The sequence below is a fragment of the Rhipicephalus microplus genome, chromosome 3 (assembly GCF_043290135.1).
Source record: "Rhipicephalus microplus isolate Deutch F79 chromosome 3, USDA_Rmic, whole genome shotgun sequence".
Classification (NCBI taxonomy): domain Eukaryota; kingdom Metazoa; phylum Arthropoda; class Arachnida; order Ixodida; family Ixodidae; genus Rhipicephalus; species Rhipicephalus microplus.
In genome coordinates, this window is record NC_134702.1 from 197263890 (window position 1) to 197278733 (window position 14844).

Here is a 14844-nt window from a genome sequence, read left to right on the forward strand (position 1 = left end):
CGCTGGTGCGCAGAGTATTCTAACACCTAACATATTCTTACATCGTAGTTTTCCCGCACCAGGTACGCAAGGTTGTGTTCTTGGGCCTACTAAATGTGATTCATTTCTTGGTGAACCAAAGCCCCCGACAGTTTCTATCTATCTATCTATCTATCTATCTATCTATCTATCTATCTATCTATCTATCTAGATATCTATCTATCTATCTATCTATCTATCTATCTATCCAAACAGCAGACAGACGTCGAAGCTTATGTGCAGTCGTGACACCCGCCTTTACTGATTTTTCCATAGCTACTTCTGTAACCTCCAGCGCTGTGATGCAGCAGAAGCACCACCAGCCTATATCACAGAGATATTGGAGTGGTGCCTGTGTTATCTTGTGTCTACAAAACGGTAGGTTAACAGAAAAAAAGGTTGCTCTTAAAAATGATCAATTACTTAATTTTCTCGCACAAATTTCCCGAACCTCAACACGGCTTCCGGCAACTCAGTATGCTAGAATATTCGCTTCACATTGCCACAGTCCAACGTATTGCGTCTGTGCGAGCCCACGTTTCACACGCAAACTGAGACCATGGTCATCTTCAGCCCCTAAGTTTTTATGACTGCTCATCACTTGCCGATAATCTGATAAGCCAGATGTCTCGTGGAGCTACAGGTGGTGATTTTGTAGCCCCACTGCACTGAATAATTGAAAAAATAGAAATAATAAAAAATAAAACAACAAACACAGGATGCTCCAGAAAGACGAAGGACTCAAGAATACATTCTCTTTTACGTACGCCTTTTGTGTCGTCGGCTCTTGGCAGTAATCTAGTGCAGCCTGTAAAGTATGTATGTGCTTCTTGTACTTCTCTGAAATTTGTCTGTGTGGCATTGTTCAAAGCAAGCGCTTAGCTCTCCATGGCTATCACAAGAAGCACATACAAAATCCGGTTTAAGCAATGATTCCCGTGCGAGATTGATTTGGATAAAATCTTCTTCATCGGCTTTATGCCAAAAGTTGTTTCCATCCGAGAAACTGTTGCGAACGCTCGAGAAACTAGCGCCACTTCAAACAGATGGCGGCAAAATATCCAGATATGCCTGTGCCTGTCAAAAGTATAGTTAGAGGCGAACATGCCACTGATGAGTTAAAAGCATTCATTTGCTCAGCAGATAACGATCCTTTAATTATGGCGCTGATAGAAAAAAAATGCAATGTTGCCAGTCTTACGCTAGGTGCATGAAGGCGGAGACTGTGAACCCATCATTCCCTCATTGATTGTCTTGTGTCCTGTGCAGATTATGGCGAGTTGCAATCGTGCATCCCAAAACCTCACTGAGGCGTGCATCTAGGTGAACTTTTCTCGAAAATTGCTTTCGCCAAGCACGGTACCACGAGGAGTATTCAAACAAGCGCATTTACAAATTCAGACGTTCATGCGGCGGCTGCATTTCCGATGGAGGCGGAAATGTCGTAGGCCCGTGTGCTCAGATTTGGGTGCACGTTAAAGAACCGCAGGTGGTCAAAATTTCCGGAGTCCTCCACTACGGCGTCTCTCATAATCATATGGTGGTTTCGGGACGTTAAACCCCACAAATCAATCCAATTCGGACGTTCAACCAATGCTACGTATTCGTCATAGTGCTTCACACATCTGGAAGAATGCATTGCTGTTTTTTTCATATTTAACAATTGTGGATACAAAAGAAACGTGTTTTATCACTGCTGTTAATCTCAATTCCTAATCAAGATACACGAGTGTCGTTGCCTAACATGCGGTAAACTGTTTTATTTCTTTGCTGTACATTTATCTTTCACTCACACAGAAAGACACTTTTGGAATGCCCACAGCGTCATTATTACCTAGCAATTGCAGATAGGAACGTTTCTATAACAATATTCTCAAGAACACTAGTCGCAATATATTGGAGATTTCATATACCTATCGGTAATATTTTCACAGAATATTGCCGTATCGGAACTGTGGCACATAAGAATGCATTGAGCTTACAATATTACGCAGAGTTACATCTATAAACCAGTCTACGGTAAAGCTCGCTACTTGAAAATCTCGGAACGCACGTGCACTTTTTTGCCTGAATTTACCTGGCTGTTTTATGCTCAGGGAGGCAGTGCAATCAAAATTCAGAGCTCTCCCGTTTTGGCTGTTTACGGGCTGATAGTACGCAGCACTGCCCTTTGTAGCCCCGACGAAATGAAAAATATCATTTACACAATCATATAATTTTAATTGTTGGGCCTTGTATTCCAAAAGCCAGGATATCAATACGAGAGCCGCCGTAGCGTGGTATTCTCGAAATATCAACCATCTTGTTTTTTTTAACCAGCACCGAACCTTAGGTACACGGTTCTCAGGCACTGTCACCTTCATCGAAATTGTGGCCGTCGCGATTCGATCCCCCGATTTTCGAATTAGTAGTGCAGTCATAACCACCAGACCACCATGGCAGGGGTTCAGAGTCATCTAAGCGACGTAAAGGTATTAGTGCATTCTACTTGGTACATCCGAAGAACAATTTTCGAGAGTTGTACTTTTGTATCCTTTTTCATTTCGGTGCTGCAGCTTTCGATTTGCGGAGTTTTCTCGCTCAAACGTTTGCCGTTACTTTGTAATTGATAAATTAACATCAGCACAATATTTCTGGCTGCTCAGTGCTACATGATTCATCTTGTGAGAAAACTCGTGCTGCATTATAATTGTGGCTGTAACCCAGTGTCCATACCTTATTAGGACAAATACTTGTCAGACGGTGCAACGGTAAGCATATTCATTCGAACAAACAAGTGATTCTATTCGGTCAGCATGTCCCATCCCCCTTTAAAAATAAACGATGATGTTTTTTTTATTTTGCTAAGGTGCCTAGTAGAGTCAGTTTTTTGGATATACTCTCACGTTTAGGTGAAAAAGTCTGGCACAGCAGCTTCAAAAACATTAATGGTCAATCAATAATACGCAAGACAAGTAACTTGCAGAAGCAATATGTGGCTTTATGGCAGTGCTTTTATTTTTATTACGTACAGTTTCCAGCTTCAGCGGTACCCAGCGATGCCACGTTATACCTGAAAACTCATGCCAGCACGCCTGGTGTTATTTTCACTGTTCTACTTGCTTTTCACCTGTACGAACGCCAACATCGTCGAAGTTTGACTGCGTGACCCACCTCAGTACAGTTCCATCAATTGCACTTGAGCGATTGCAAGAGCGTGTAAATAGCAAGCAAACTATTAAGGAGGTGCACCGATGGGAAACGTGTTGCGGAGGCGGCATTACTTGTCGTTACTGCTTACATGCGGCCTATAAAAAGCATGCTGACTCCACAGCTATCTGCAACCAAGCAAATGACTAAAACATTCATTGGTTGTCATCTTACCTGATCGGATATGGGCGAGTGTTGGACGTATCCGTGTTATCCGCTGGTATACTTGACATCTCTGACTGAATGGAATTCGGTATCTATACTGCCGTGAACTGTTCACATGCATCTGAAGACTGGTCTATTGTATACATCTGGCTAATTCATAACAAAGTAGCACGTCGTCCACAGTGGCTAACTAGAATCTGAAAGCTACCTAGTGTCACCTGGGCTGAGCGCACGCAAGTTTCATTCTGTTGGGATGTGAAACGTGCGTAAGAAGCACGCCTAAGAGGAAGATGACGACCAAGCCAAACGACTACTTTGAAAGTAATGGGAAAAATGTTTTTCTTATATCTTCGTGAACGGCAATGTAGCAGCCGGCTTCGCTGCGCCATATGACACCGTAAGGTTGTGTGGGCTCGGTAACCACTCTAATGATGGGTACGAGGATATAACAAGGGCCGAGTGGCTTAATGATGGTTCTATTTTTAATCTCTTGACTGACATGCGCTTCTAACATGTATAGAAAATTTCGTCTTTGCTTAAATAAAAAATTTAGGTTCAGAAACACCTGATTCGCTCACAGAACTTTATTGACCCCACCATGAAATTTTGATAGCCCACATCTAGAAAATCTGGCTTTTTGAATTTTCAAACTCAGTTGACGCCTTTTGGAAACCTAAGAGGCTCGTTTCCAAAAGCGACCGGACTCATTTCTAAATTTGGAGAGGTCTGCACCGAAATTGGTTTTGCCCACTATGAAAGCCCCGTTCGACACTAGCCTTGCCCACTATGAAAGGACTGCGACCGCGCTGAAATCGCGAATTCAGTTTAACAATATTGAAGGCCAATATGGGCGGCTCCGGAAATCAAGTTTGTTCGCAATCGAATTTTCTGTGGCCGTCATGAAATGCATGATTTAGTCTATATTAGAAGTTTAGTTAAGCAACGTTGAAATCCACCCTGGTGTGCTTCAGTATTTGATATGCCCCACTCCCAACAACGAACATCCCACAAAATTTGCTTTGCCTGCATAGAAAATTAGGCGCACCATAGTCAAAACCGAATATGCTCGATCCCAAGATAGAGCCAGCCTACACATACAAAAAAAGACTAACACAGCACATATTTAAAATTAAGCACCACAACGTTCAAAAGCAATCCCGTTCATTCAGGTAGTATTGTTGTCCTATTTCCAGCGTTTCTATGACACGCATACAAAATAAGTTGGCCTACTACGAGCAAATGTCAGTGTCAAGTAATCACACGATAAGCATCATGTGACGTAGTGCCGCCATTAAGTGAAATTTTAAAATTGTAAAATTGCGGGATGAAGCGGCAACGTCCCGCGTCAGTGTTACGCTGAGCCAGTATGAATGTGCGGATAGTAGTTCCGCCTGTATGAATATCAGACTAGTACACACGTCCATACATGCCATGCCCGCACGCCTCTCGGCCTTGACGGGCACGCTCGCCTTCTAGGTATAACTCTTTGTGCGTAGCGCAGGTTTCGCAATCAATGCGAACAAGCCTACGTACCTGCAACTCTTCTGTTTTACTTCCTCATTTTGCCGAGTGCAATATGTTCATGAATGGCAAGCAGCCAAAGCAAAGTCGTTTACAAAAATAACAACACAAAAAAACCACGAAACGCGGCCGCCTTATTTGCGGTGCAAAGACGAACTCGAGCCACGTCGTGACATCACTCTGCCGTTTGCCACAGGAAGAAATGCCCGAGCGTTTAGAACGAGCTGGATTCAAGGCTGACGCTGTCGTGGTTTCGTCCCAACTTAAGTGCTCTCACCCAAACGAGCCAAAAGTCGAAGGACGTATGATCGATAGGGAGAAAAAAGAGGGTAGGGGTGAACCTAAACACCAATTAAAACTAAGTCACCGGGCAATATTGCTTAATTGAGCAGCTCATTTCACCGGTGATGTTCAAAGAGAGATTCAAGTGAAAGAATGTATAGGTTTATATTGAGCAATTGTAATTTGACAGCAGTGATGTCCTTAATTTCACCGTCATATGTTCATTATTTGATGAACAAATGAACGTTAAAGTTTTTTTTAGATCTCACGTCAGAATTTCCATGCATGAAGTCGCGGTTTTCAAAGCGTATTTTTTGTATTTTCGCAACACTGCATCAGCCAATTCCTTGAAGCTATATGCTAAGACTATATCTATAGCCTCCTCAGAGAACAGTATGCTTCATATTTGTTCATGTTCAGAAAATACGTAGGACTTAACAATCACCATCAAAATGCATGACATCATGGCTTATGGTGTAGCTTTTAAACGTGAGATAACCACCAGCACTTGCTTTTTGTGAGTTTTCGCAGGCGTGTTCTTTAGTAACGCAAGACAACAGCGTCATTTTCTTTTGGGTCCCTCCAAGTGAAGTTATTGCCAAGTGTTTCTTGAACGCAATGCTCCGTTAGCGCCATTATTTTTGAAAGTGGGTAGAGAAGCTCTCTGCTTCAGCCTAGTAGAAAATTTCAACTAACACAGGAAGGCGGTCTTTAACTTCAGAAGCTGAAAAAGTAGATATACTAATTTCGAATAGTCTGACAAAAAAAGGTACTGAAGAAATCACCTATATAACATTAAAAATCACAATACTTTATGCCTTGTTACGCTGAAACTAGCCTTTTTCATGCATTTCAGGTTGACCCACACGTGCTTTACTTCTCGCAATCGAAAAGTCCTTAGGGTTGATAATTTACGCCAGTTTTTATTAAGACAGCTGTAGAACGCGATTGCTTACCCCAGGCGGGGGGTGCTACATTACATAACTCCCACTAGTTGATTGAATTCAAACGCTCCGCCGACTGCAGCACCAAGAGCATCAACAGGTGTTTCTCGAAGAATGTGGCAGCAACCGTCTTGGCAGGAGTCAGCACGACTGCGGTGCTTATAAACGTAGCGTTTCCGTCGCTGACGTCGTCATGGTGACCAAAAGAGCCGCTCGCTCCTTCTTGCCCTTACGCCGTCGCCCTCAGGCAGCGCGCTGTTTCTTTCGTTATTTATTTAATGCACAAGCCACCTTCATTTTGTTTTGCAACGTGCGTGGTGCGTCTCTCTTTCCCGTTTCGGCGTGCGCATACTTAGTTTGCTCTAAATTCACTACATAGAACTCTGGCGCTAGTGCCTATGGGATCTTCACGCACGGCGCTTCAGCGAGCATGGAAATGTTGGGTAGTACACAGATTTGAATAATATTCATGCTTCTGGCTTTACTTAGCTTCACGTGGCTTGGAGCTGCTCCATCATGAACAAAAATCAACAAGGCTTTCGCAGTTTCGCTTCATCATGCACCTTGATATTTTAGGCTCACAAGTTACAACCTGTTCACGAACTTGAAAATGGTCGGTTCTTTCATTCAAAACAAAACCCAAACACAGCAACAAACAAGGCCACATGTGCGTTCAAGGCTCGCGAGCACGAAGACGGGGCAAATTTGTGTACTACCCATCATTCCCATGTTCGCTGAACGATCGCTGCGCCAGAGTCCCCTCTAGCTAAATTTAAAAAACTCTATGTGCGCATAGGCGAGCGCCCGGTGGGAATGGGGAAGGGGATTCGACGCCCTTATGGTCACTTAGGAACGCCTGTGCGATATACTAAAATATAATGGAGGAGTGGCTCTGCGATGAGCGTTTCCGGCCCTCCCCACACAGAAGGGTAACCCTCCGCACGCTCTTGTCCGTGCTCGTGCGCGTGTTGTGCTTGACCATAAATTCCTGTTTGCGTATTCACTGGCGCGGCACCCTGAGCTTGTAATCACGCAGCCAATACGTATGAAATTATGAAGAATTAATTCTATCCACGACGCAAAGCAGCTTTTGTTTCCTGGCGTAACAGCGCAAAAAACGATGGGGAACAGGGAAGAAAGCAGAAACGCAAACAGAGACCTGTTTGCGTTTTTTTTTCGTTTTTTGTGTTCTCGTACCTTTTTCAATGACACACCATCAGCCTGTACTAAGTGGATCAACGCAAAACTCTTCTTCGGTCTTGTTTCATTTATAAGTTTTCAGAAAACGACATTTGCATGTAATGGGGCTCATGCACATGCCGGGCTTGCTTAGGGCATCATGAATGCTAATCAAGAAGACGGAAGAGGAGGATGTACAGTGTGGTTATAACTAAACAACAAAACAATTCACTGTAAAGGTTAAATAATAACGAACAGTCAAAGTAAAATAGAAAACTGAAGCATTCAAAAATAGACCAAAGTGCAGTGGAACTTCTGATGTGACAGAGTGGTGAAATTTAAAGTAGGCTGCAAGAAATGTCACTATGTGGCGAAACCATTAAAGACGCCGAAGTATCTAACCATGGTTTACATTGGAAATATCTACTTATTTACCGCTGTACTCATACAAAACCTAAAACAGCTAAATGTACCTTTGCTCAGATGTTGTGAAAATGTCAGAACATGATAAACTCAACGCCTGCCTTCAATATGAAAAAAGTGGAATTAGCTGCACTTCTTATGCATTGTACTAAAAAGAGAAGTGCACAATATTTGGTGCTCTATAATACCTTCAGGGGTAGCATGGGGCAGCGGGACGCAGGTGACAGTAAGATTTTATAGCATCACGCGCCATCAGAACAAAACTGTATTGATTAACGGCCAGGTGAGTTAAAGCAAAAACACAGTTTTACTTTTGCCACCAATACATGGCGTAGCTGCAGTAAGATACTGTTGCTCAAATTAGTTGTGAAATGTTGCCCTAAAAATGACAATATCGAACCACCAGCAGCTACACCCACTAACTAGGTGACGTCAGCTTAAAATGATAAGACCTGCATGGAGGCTTTGCAACGATAGTTGCCCATGCCAGTCTACTCTCTTTAGGTTGACTTCACGTAAAACATCACCTTGTTAGTGCGTGTAGGTGCCGGTGGTTTTGCACTGTGCCTTTAGGAGCTACCTTTTCACGACCACTTTTAGCCAGCATGTCGAAGCGTGTACACTGAATCATACTGTTGTCCTTCTTCCTTTTTTTATTTTTTCGTTTGTTTCTTTTCTGTCATCTTTTATTCCCTTACCCCCTTCCCCAGAACAGCGTAGCCAGCTGGTTGGAGAACTGTCTAACCTCTTTGTCTTTTCTCTTTCTTTTCCCCCCATCACTCAGCTCTGCGTTCTGATAAGGACAACCAGAAAAAAACTCTACGTGCAGGGTGCTTGTAATGTTCAAGGCTCACCAGAATAAAAGTGGATCGCGCCTACAAATACCGTTTATTAGGAGCGGTTTTTCTACAGGTAATCGCAAATATATTACATAATATACGATAATATTTTCAGCTTAACTACACACTACTCACGGGTTTAAACAGAAGAAATAACGACTAAGTATCTGAGATACTTTGGGTTCCACCAACTTCAGTTTCATTTTATCGGCTTGGTTCTCTACTCGAATGTCAAAGTGAGAGCAAACATTATCTTTAGAGACAAGATTTGTTGCAACGTGACGTGGTTATCTTGAGAATTTTGCGCACAGAAATTCAAGTAATTGACGCTGGTACGATTCTATATTTCGTCCAAGCGATAAAACATGCGTTAAGGGGGCTCCTCGCACTACAATGAATAATATAGTCTTTTGAAGGAGACGTTTCCGACACCGGTGTGGCTGTTTTGTAGAACACGTATTTGCACCGCAGCAGGCTTGGATTCAATTCGCGCTTGAGTCAAATATTCATTTTGTTTATATATATTCTTCTATATCAAGTTTTCTACCACGGGCGACGCTTCATTAAACGTCTGCATTGGTCGGTAGCTGCTTATGATGAGCTGCTCACACCACAACTGCTCGTAACGCGAAGAACAAATGCAGTGAAAACGACCCGTCATATAATGGCGGCGTGTGCATTACCACGTATAATGCTAGCGAATACAATCCTTCCAAAACGCCAGGATTTTATTCATCGCTTTTTACTAAGTGGAAGAAATCGGTTATACGTTCCAAGAGCAACTGCTTCTCACGCTGTATCAGAAATCTGCGATAACTCACCGCTGATAGCCGAATCATGTCTCATTCTCAGAGGAAGTTGCGATGATGGCCACCGGTCACATTGCCAGAGGCTAGTGGCGAGATGAACTGATGTGCATATACTTTAAACAAATTAGGTTGTAGGGTACTGATGTACTATTCATCCACGTATACAACTACTCGTCAATTTTTTATGGCTGAAAGGATGAGAAGGCGAAATAAACATTATTTGTGTCAAGTGAAAGTCTGCTCACGTGGTGCCAGTTTTCCCAAGTGAGAAAACTGTTACTCCACGTCACCCACTCTTTGGAATAATTTTGCACTAAAACAATAGCGTTTCAACGTGTGGTAATTTACATACCGGAAAAATCGGGATAGGCACGTTTTTAGTGTCCAAAACTTTACAACAACTTGCGTACTACTTAATTTCAGAAAAGCGCTCTATAAGCTAGGAGTGGCTCTTGTAGCGTCTTTACTGAAACCTGATGTTTTGGGCTCTCTAACGCACGCAAAGTCCGTAAAATGGTCAAATTTACCATGGATGCATAGGTTTTACAATACAGACCAACTATATCATTGAGAGACACCGCACTTGCAAACATCACACAAATGTTAACCACCTCAATCTTTTAACATCTCCTAAATTAAAGCAGGTGTATGGATTTTTTTCATATCGCAGAGTAGTTATATAACATCCCCTGTAACCAGGCATTCAATCATTGCCATCATGATTAACAGCACAACATATATCCATGAAACGCCAATGGTAAGTAAAAAAAAGCAGTACCTAATATGAGAACTACCACTCCGACACATGTTTATATTGACTGTATATTCATTAGTGAATATGTGCACGCCTTTTCACGAACATGCCAGTTTGAAACAGTTCAAATAACTTTAAGCACCTGGACATGCAAGTGAGCAACACTGGATAGCTCCGATTAAAATTTTTCGTTCAAAGCACTGTAAAAAGCGCAGATCAAATCAATGAATAGGATTTACGTAACAAAAGAATGTCACGGAAAATCAATAACAGAGTGCGGTATGCTGTCAAAAGGGTCTTGCAAGTGGCGGGCTTTTGGAAGTACTTTCTGCTACATTAATTTGCGGTACCGCTGTTTTCGAATACGTTCCCGAAAAAGTGACATGTTATTCTGCGCGCGTTAATTCACTAAAGTCGAACAGAATGAGAAACTGCTTCTGATTCTGGGTCTTCCGATAATAAACACCATCCACGTGTAAACATTGATGTCGCTTTCACGTTGGCGAACACAACAAAAAAAATTCATTGAGTGAGTAGCTGAGGTACTGTGCAGAGCTGTAGATATGTGTATACACGTGCGCAGTAGTCCACTCTACGACTACATAGATTCCGCGCATTTCATAGCGTTTGTCTTCTTTTTACGAGGTTTACAATCGTATAAAAAGAAGGTGATTATCTTAGAACTTCGTAGCAAAGTAAATTTCTGTGCAAATAGTTCGGTGAAAACATGGCCGATGCCAGGAGGTCGCATTCATGGACGTTTATTGCAGAAAACAGCGGGTACACATTGGCAAACCCTGCAGGGAACTTTAGAGATGGGCGCAAGTAGATAGCCGCACACCAGTGCCGCTCCATGTCATAGAGCAACTGACGCTCCGACACTTTTTTCGCAACGCTACTGACTGAATATTTCAGGCAGGCGTCGGATACAGCAGATGACAAGATTAGACGGAGCTAACAAATGTCGGAAAATAGAACTTTCGGAGAATATAAGGTAATCTGCCATTTTGACGTTTTCCAATAATCGAAGTTGTTCCATTTGCGCGTGTGAGCGTGTGGTTGCGAATTTCGAGCGCCACCTGTCTTTCTACTGATGTTATAGTTCCTGCTTGGCTGCAACACATTGCAAGAAGTCGTCCGGCCGCAATTGTAGGGCTGACGCTTGCCTATTTTGTTATTAATAGGAGGGAAAAACATAACAGGATTCGAACTGTTTAACCAACAACCTGCATCAACGCGAAAATTCGTGAAGCCATGAATCGCTACCAAAGACTCGCGAACATGACTCTTCGCATCGCAGCGTCTCCGGTAAGCAGTTTCCCTAAAAATGTTGCTTTTAGATTATAACGTAGAGACAACTAAGCATGGCGTGATTGTGATTGGCTATACATGGACACTAAAGTAGGTGGATCGGATATGTGAAAGCAAATATCTTTTTCGTGATATTTAAGATTAATCATTGTTAGACAATATTTTTCAATATGTGAAGAGAACACACTCTCTTCTCTTCCCTTTCTTCACTGTATTATATTTCGCACCGATCCAAGCAGCGTGGTTGCGTAGTGGCATTCACAAAATATTATGTTCGAAGAACTGCTGTCAAATAAATGTCCTGGAGATGGTTGTGTTATAATTTGACAATAATAGAAGAAATACATCAATCTCACCAACTATTCCGCTATTGTCCAGCATTCTTTTAGCTATTTAACTAGCTTTTCTAGATTTAGGACACAACCACTTATTGTTTAAAAACGCATGCTTCCATTCTTGCTTCTCTTTATGGCACACGCAAATCTGTTGGATTTGTGCGTTACCATAAGAAAAGAAAGAAAGTTGTTCGTATGGTCTGTGTTGTATCTGCCCGCCACGTTCAATAAAACTGACACGCATGTCAGAACGTTAGTGAACGCCTTTTTTTATTGTTGTCAGTACTTCATAGTGTCCCGACTAAAAGCCGTCAGGATGGCTGAGGACAAAGAAGTGACAAGCGCAAGCAACAACAATGATTCAGATCTGAGGAAGATGACGTTGAATCTTCTGTTCTTGCTTGCAATCTGCATATAACAAACCTTAATTTTTCCTTATCGCACCGGAGCCCTGTCCCCTGCTCGTTGTGCATTGGAACATAGCAATACGAGAGGAAAGGGGAGGAGTTTAGTAGATACTAAAGAAATGCACGTGTAGTTCAAACAAGGTAGGTGGCTTGTGCTCTTGGGACTGATACATCTTCCCCTTCAACGTCGTTGAGTGATCTGCGTAAAGTTTTGATTGTATCCCAGATGTTCCGGACAACGTCTCTGACGCCGCAACCTTCGTTGCGGTAAAACTGGCTGCAAAGATGGGTGCGGGACTTGGTAGTAGCGTGGACAAACTGGACGTAAGCAGGTTCCTAAAAGACAGGTACCTGCTCTTCGCCGTATTATTCGTCTGAGGTATCCTCAAAAGACTCACTTGTTGCTAGGAGGTACTGCCGATTGCGACCCAGGGTTTTCCGGTCTCCGGTTCACACATGAAAGGAACAAAGCCCCGCTGGTCCAAGAACATTGTTTTTAACCATGATATTCCCTTATGCGAACGACATCGTTCTTCCTGAGGCTGGGAAGCACACATCCGTTGTGTTTGCCTGTGCTTCCTTAGTAGCGTGGGAACAAGGAGCCCAAAGGTTGGTATCGGGGTCCGCAGGTGTCTTTCTTGCAGCAGCTCCGACCGTGTTGGCTCATCTGCTAGTAGACTTGTTCTGAAATTCAGGACGCCAAGCTTTAATGCGATGCACCAGCTTTAATATGTCCAGTCGCAAGCTACTTGGCACTACAACCTTCATTACTTTTATAAGAATCCCTTTGATTACTGAGAATTCGGAAGCGACTGCTTTCAGCAGACCATCCACGGCGCACCAATTCGCAAGCTTGTGAATTACCTCCTGAAGGTATACGTCAGGTTCTGTCTCAGTTGCAGCATTGAAATGGCTTTTTCACTCGTAGTGCCGATACAATTGTGACTGTATGAACTTTGATGTCACAGGCTGGACAGGCAGCGTGGCCTTCAGACGCAGGTCCCCGAGAAAGCACGTTGACCACATTCGTATTTTTGGCGAGAACAAATGTCAAGGTGTTACGATGTTTCAATAAACGCAAAACGAAATGGTGTACTCTTAGCAGTATGTCAGCAATAGGCTTTTCTGATATGTCAAGCAGTGGGCGATGGTCACTCTCAAGAATGAAAGGATGACCTTATAGGAAGTGACAAACTTTTCGCATGCAAAAACCAACGCCAGAGATTATTTTTTTTCATTTTTAAATAATCTTGTTCGGACTGATTAGGAGCTCTTCAAGTGTAAGCCAATGGTCTGCAGGCCCTCCATTGACGTTGCATCAGCGCCGAACGAATACCGTACTGCGTAGTATCGGCCACGTTTTTAATATCTCTGCCTGGTACGAAAATTGCTAGAAGTGGGGATTCGATATGCTCCCTGCATATAGCCTGTCCTTAGTTCATTCAATGTCCACTGAAGAACAACATCATGCTTCAACAGCGAACCCAAAGTAGAAGTGCGCTGGAATAGTGGCGGAGCATATCTTCTAAAGGAGTTGACGACGTTCAAGAGCCTCTGTACCGCTTGTTTGTCTTGTGATGCCGGCATTTTCAACACAGCTTCAACCAAAACAGGGCCAGAGTGTATGGCTCAGCTGCTAATAATGTCGCCATGAAACAAAACTTCTTCAAGACGGAACAAACACTTTCACCTGTTGAATGTCAGCCCTGCTTTTTCAATCTCCATTAATGCGTTTTTGAGCCTATCATCCTGTTCTTTCCCGTTCGCACCCCAAATAAGCACGTCGTTGACATACACACGCACGCCAGGCAAATGATCAAATACCTCGTTGAGGAATTTTCGAAAATTTTGCTTTCCGACAAAATGCCAAAAGGCAGTCCAAGAAACCGATAACGACCAAAGGAAGTTGCGAAGGCGCATAGTTTTGAAAAGTTCTCATACAGTCACATGTGATGGAATCTGGGGTTAGCGTCAATCCGAGAAAACATCTTCGCTCCTGCCAGCTGCGCTTCTATGGAATTTCGGCTCCACATCTGATAATTTTCCCTCTTAGGGTATTTCAAATTTTTTTCGGGTCCATGCATACCTGCAACTTGCTGTGATTTTTTAACGCGATGACCGTTAGGCTTAACCAATCTATCGGGCTGCTGAGTTTTTGAGTGATGCCTTCCACTTCAATTTACTGTAGTTAAGCATGCACAGGTTCTCGTGGCGGTACAGGCACTTGTCTGGCTGACTGGATAGCAGGCACAGCACCCTTGCGAATGCCTGATCATTGAAAAAACTGCGGGAGGTCATTGATGATCGCGAGGTGGGGGGGGGAGGGCTGTTTTTTAGAGCATCAACGTTCTGTTTGATAAGCCCCAAGTCTTCCGCAGCTTTAAGGCCCAAGAGGGAACCATGGTCTTTGTTCACCACGACGAAGTCTGTGCAGACGCTCCGGTCACATATGGTTACGTGCAACGAAATTGCACCGAGCTGTTTTGTGATGCCGCCGTTACACGATCGTAAAACCACGTTCTTTCCTTTAACTTGACGTCCTTGACTTTTCCATAAAAGTGACAGCTGCATGAAGTTTGCTTGGAACCCATGTCGATCTTGAGATTGATTCTTTTGTCTGAAATTTGCTCTTATGATCCAGTCTCTGTCATTTCTTATGTTTCTAATG

The 14844-nt window shown here is 43.1% G+C and overlaps 1 protein-coding gene across 1 annotated transcript in view; it reads right to left on the reverse strand.

Annotated features, from left to right (window-relative positions):
* The window catches only part of LOC119159862 (monocarboxylate transporter 12), a 57780-nt gene extending 54176 nt beyond the window's left edge, over positions 1-3604 (reverse strand). The window contains exon 1 of the mRNA XM_075888582.1: positions 3382-3604. Within this exon, the coding sequence (XP_075744697.1) occupies positions 3382-3440 (59 nt within the window). The 5' untranslated portion in view covers positions 3441-3604. The remainder of the gene's footprint in view (positions 1-3381) is intronic.
* Between the last annotated feature and the right edge of the window lie 11240 nt (positions 3605-14844).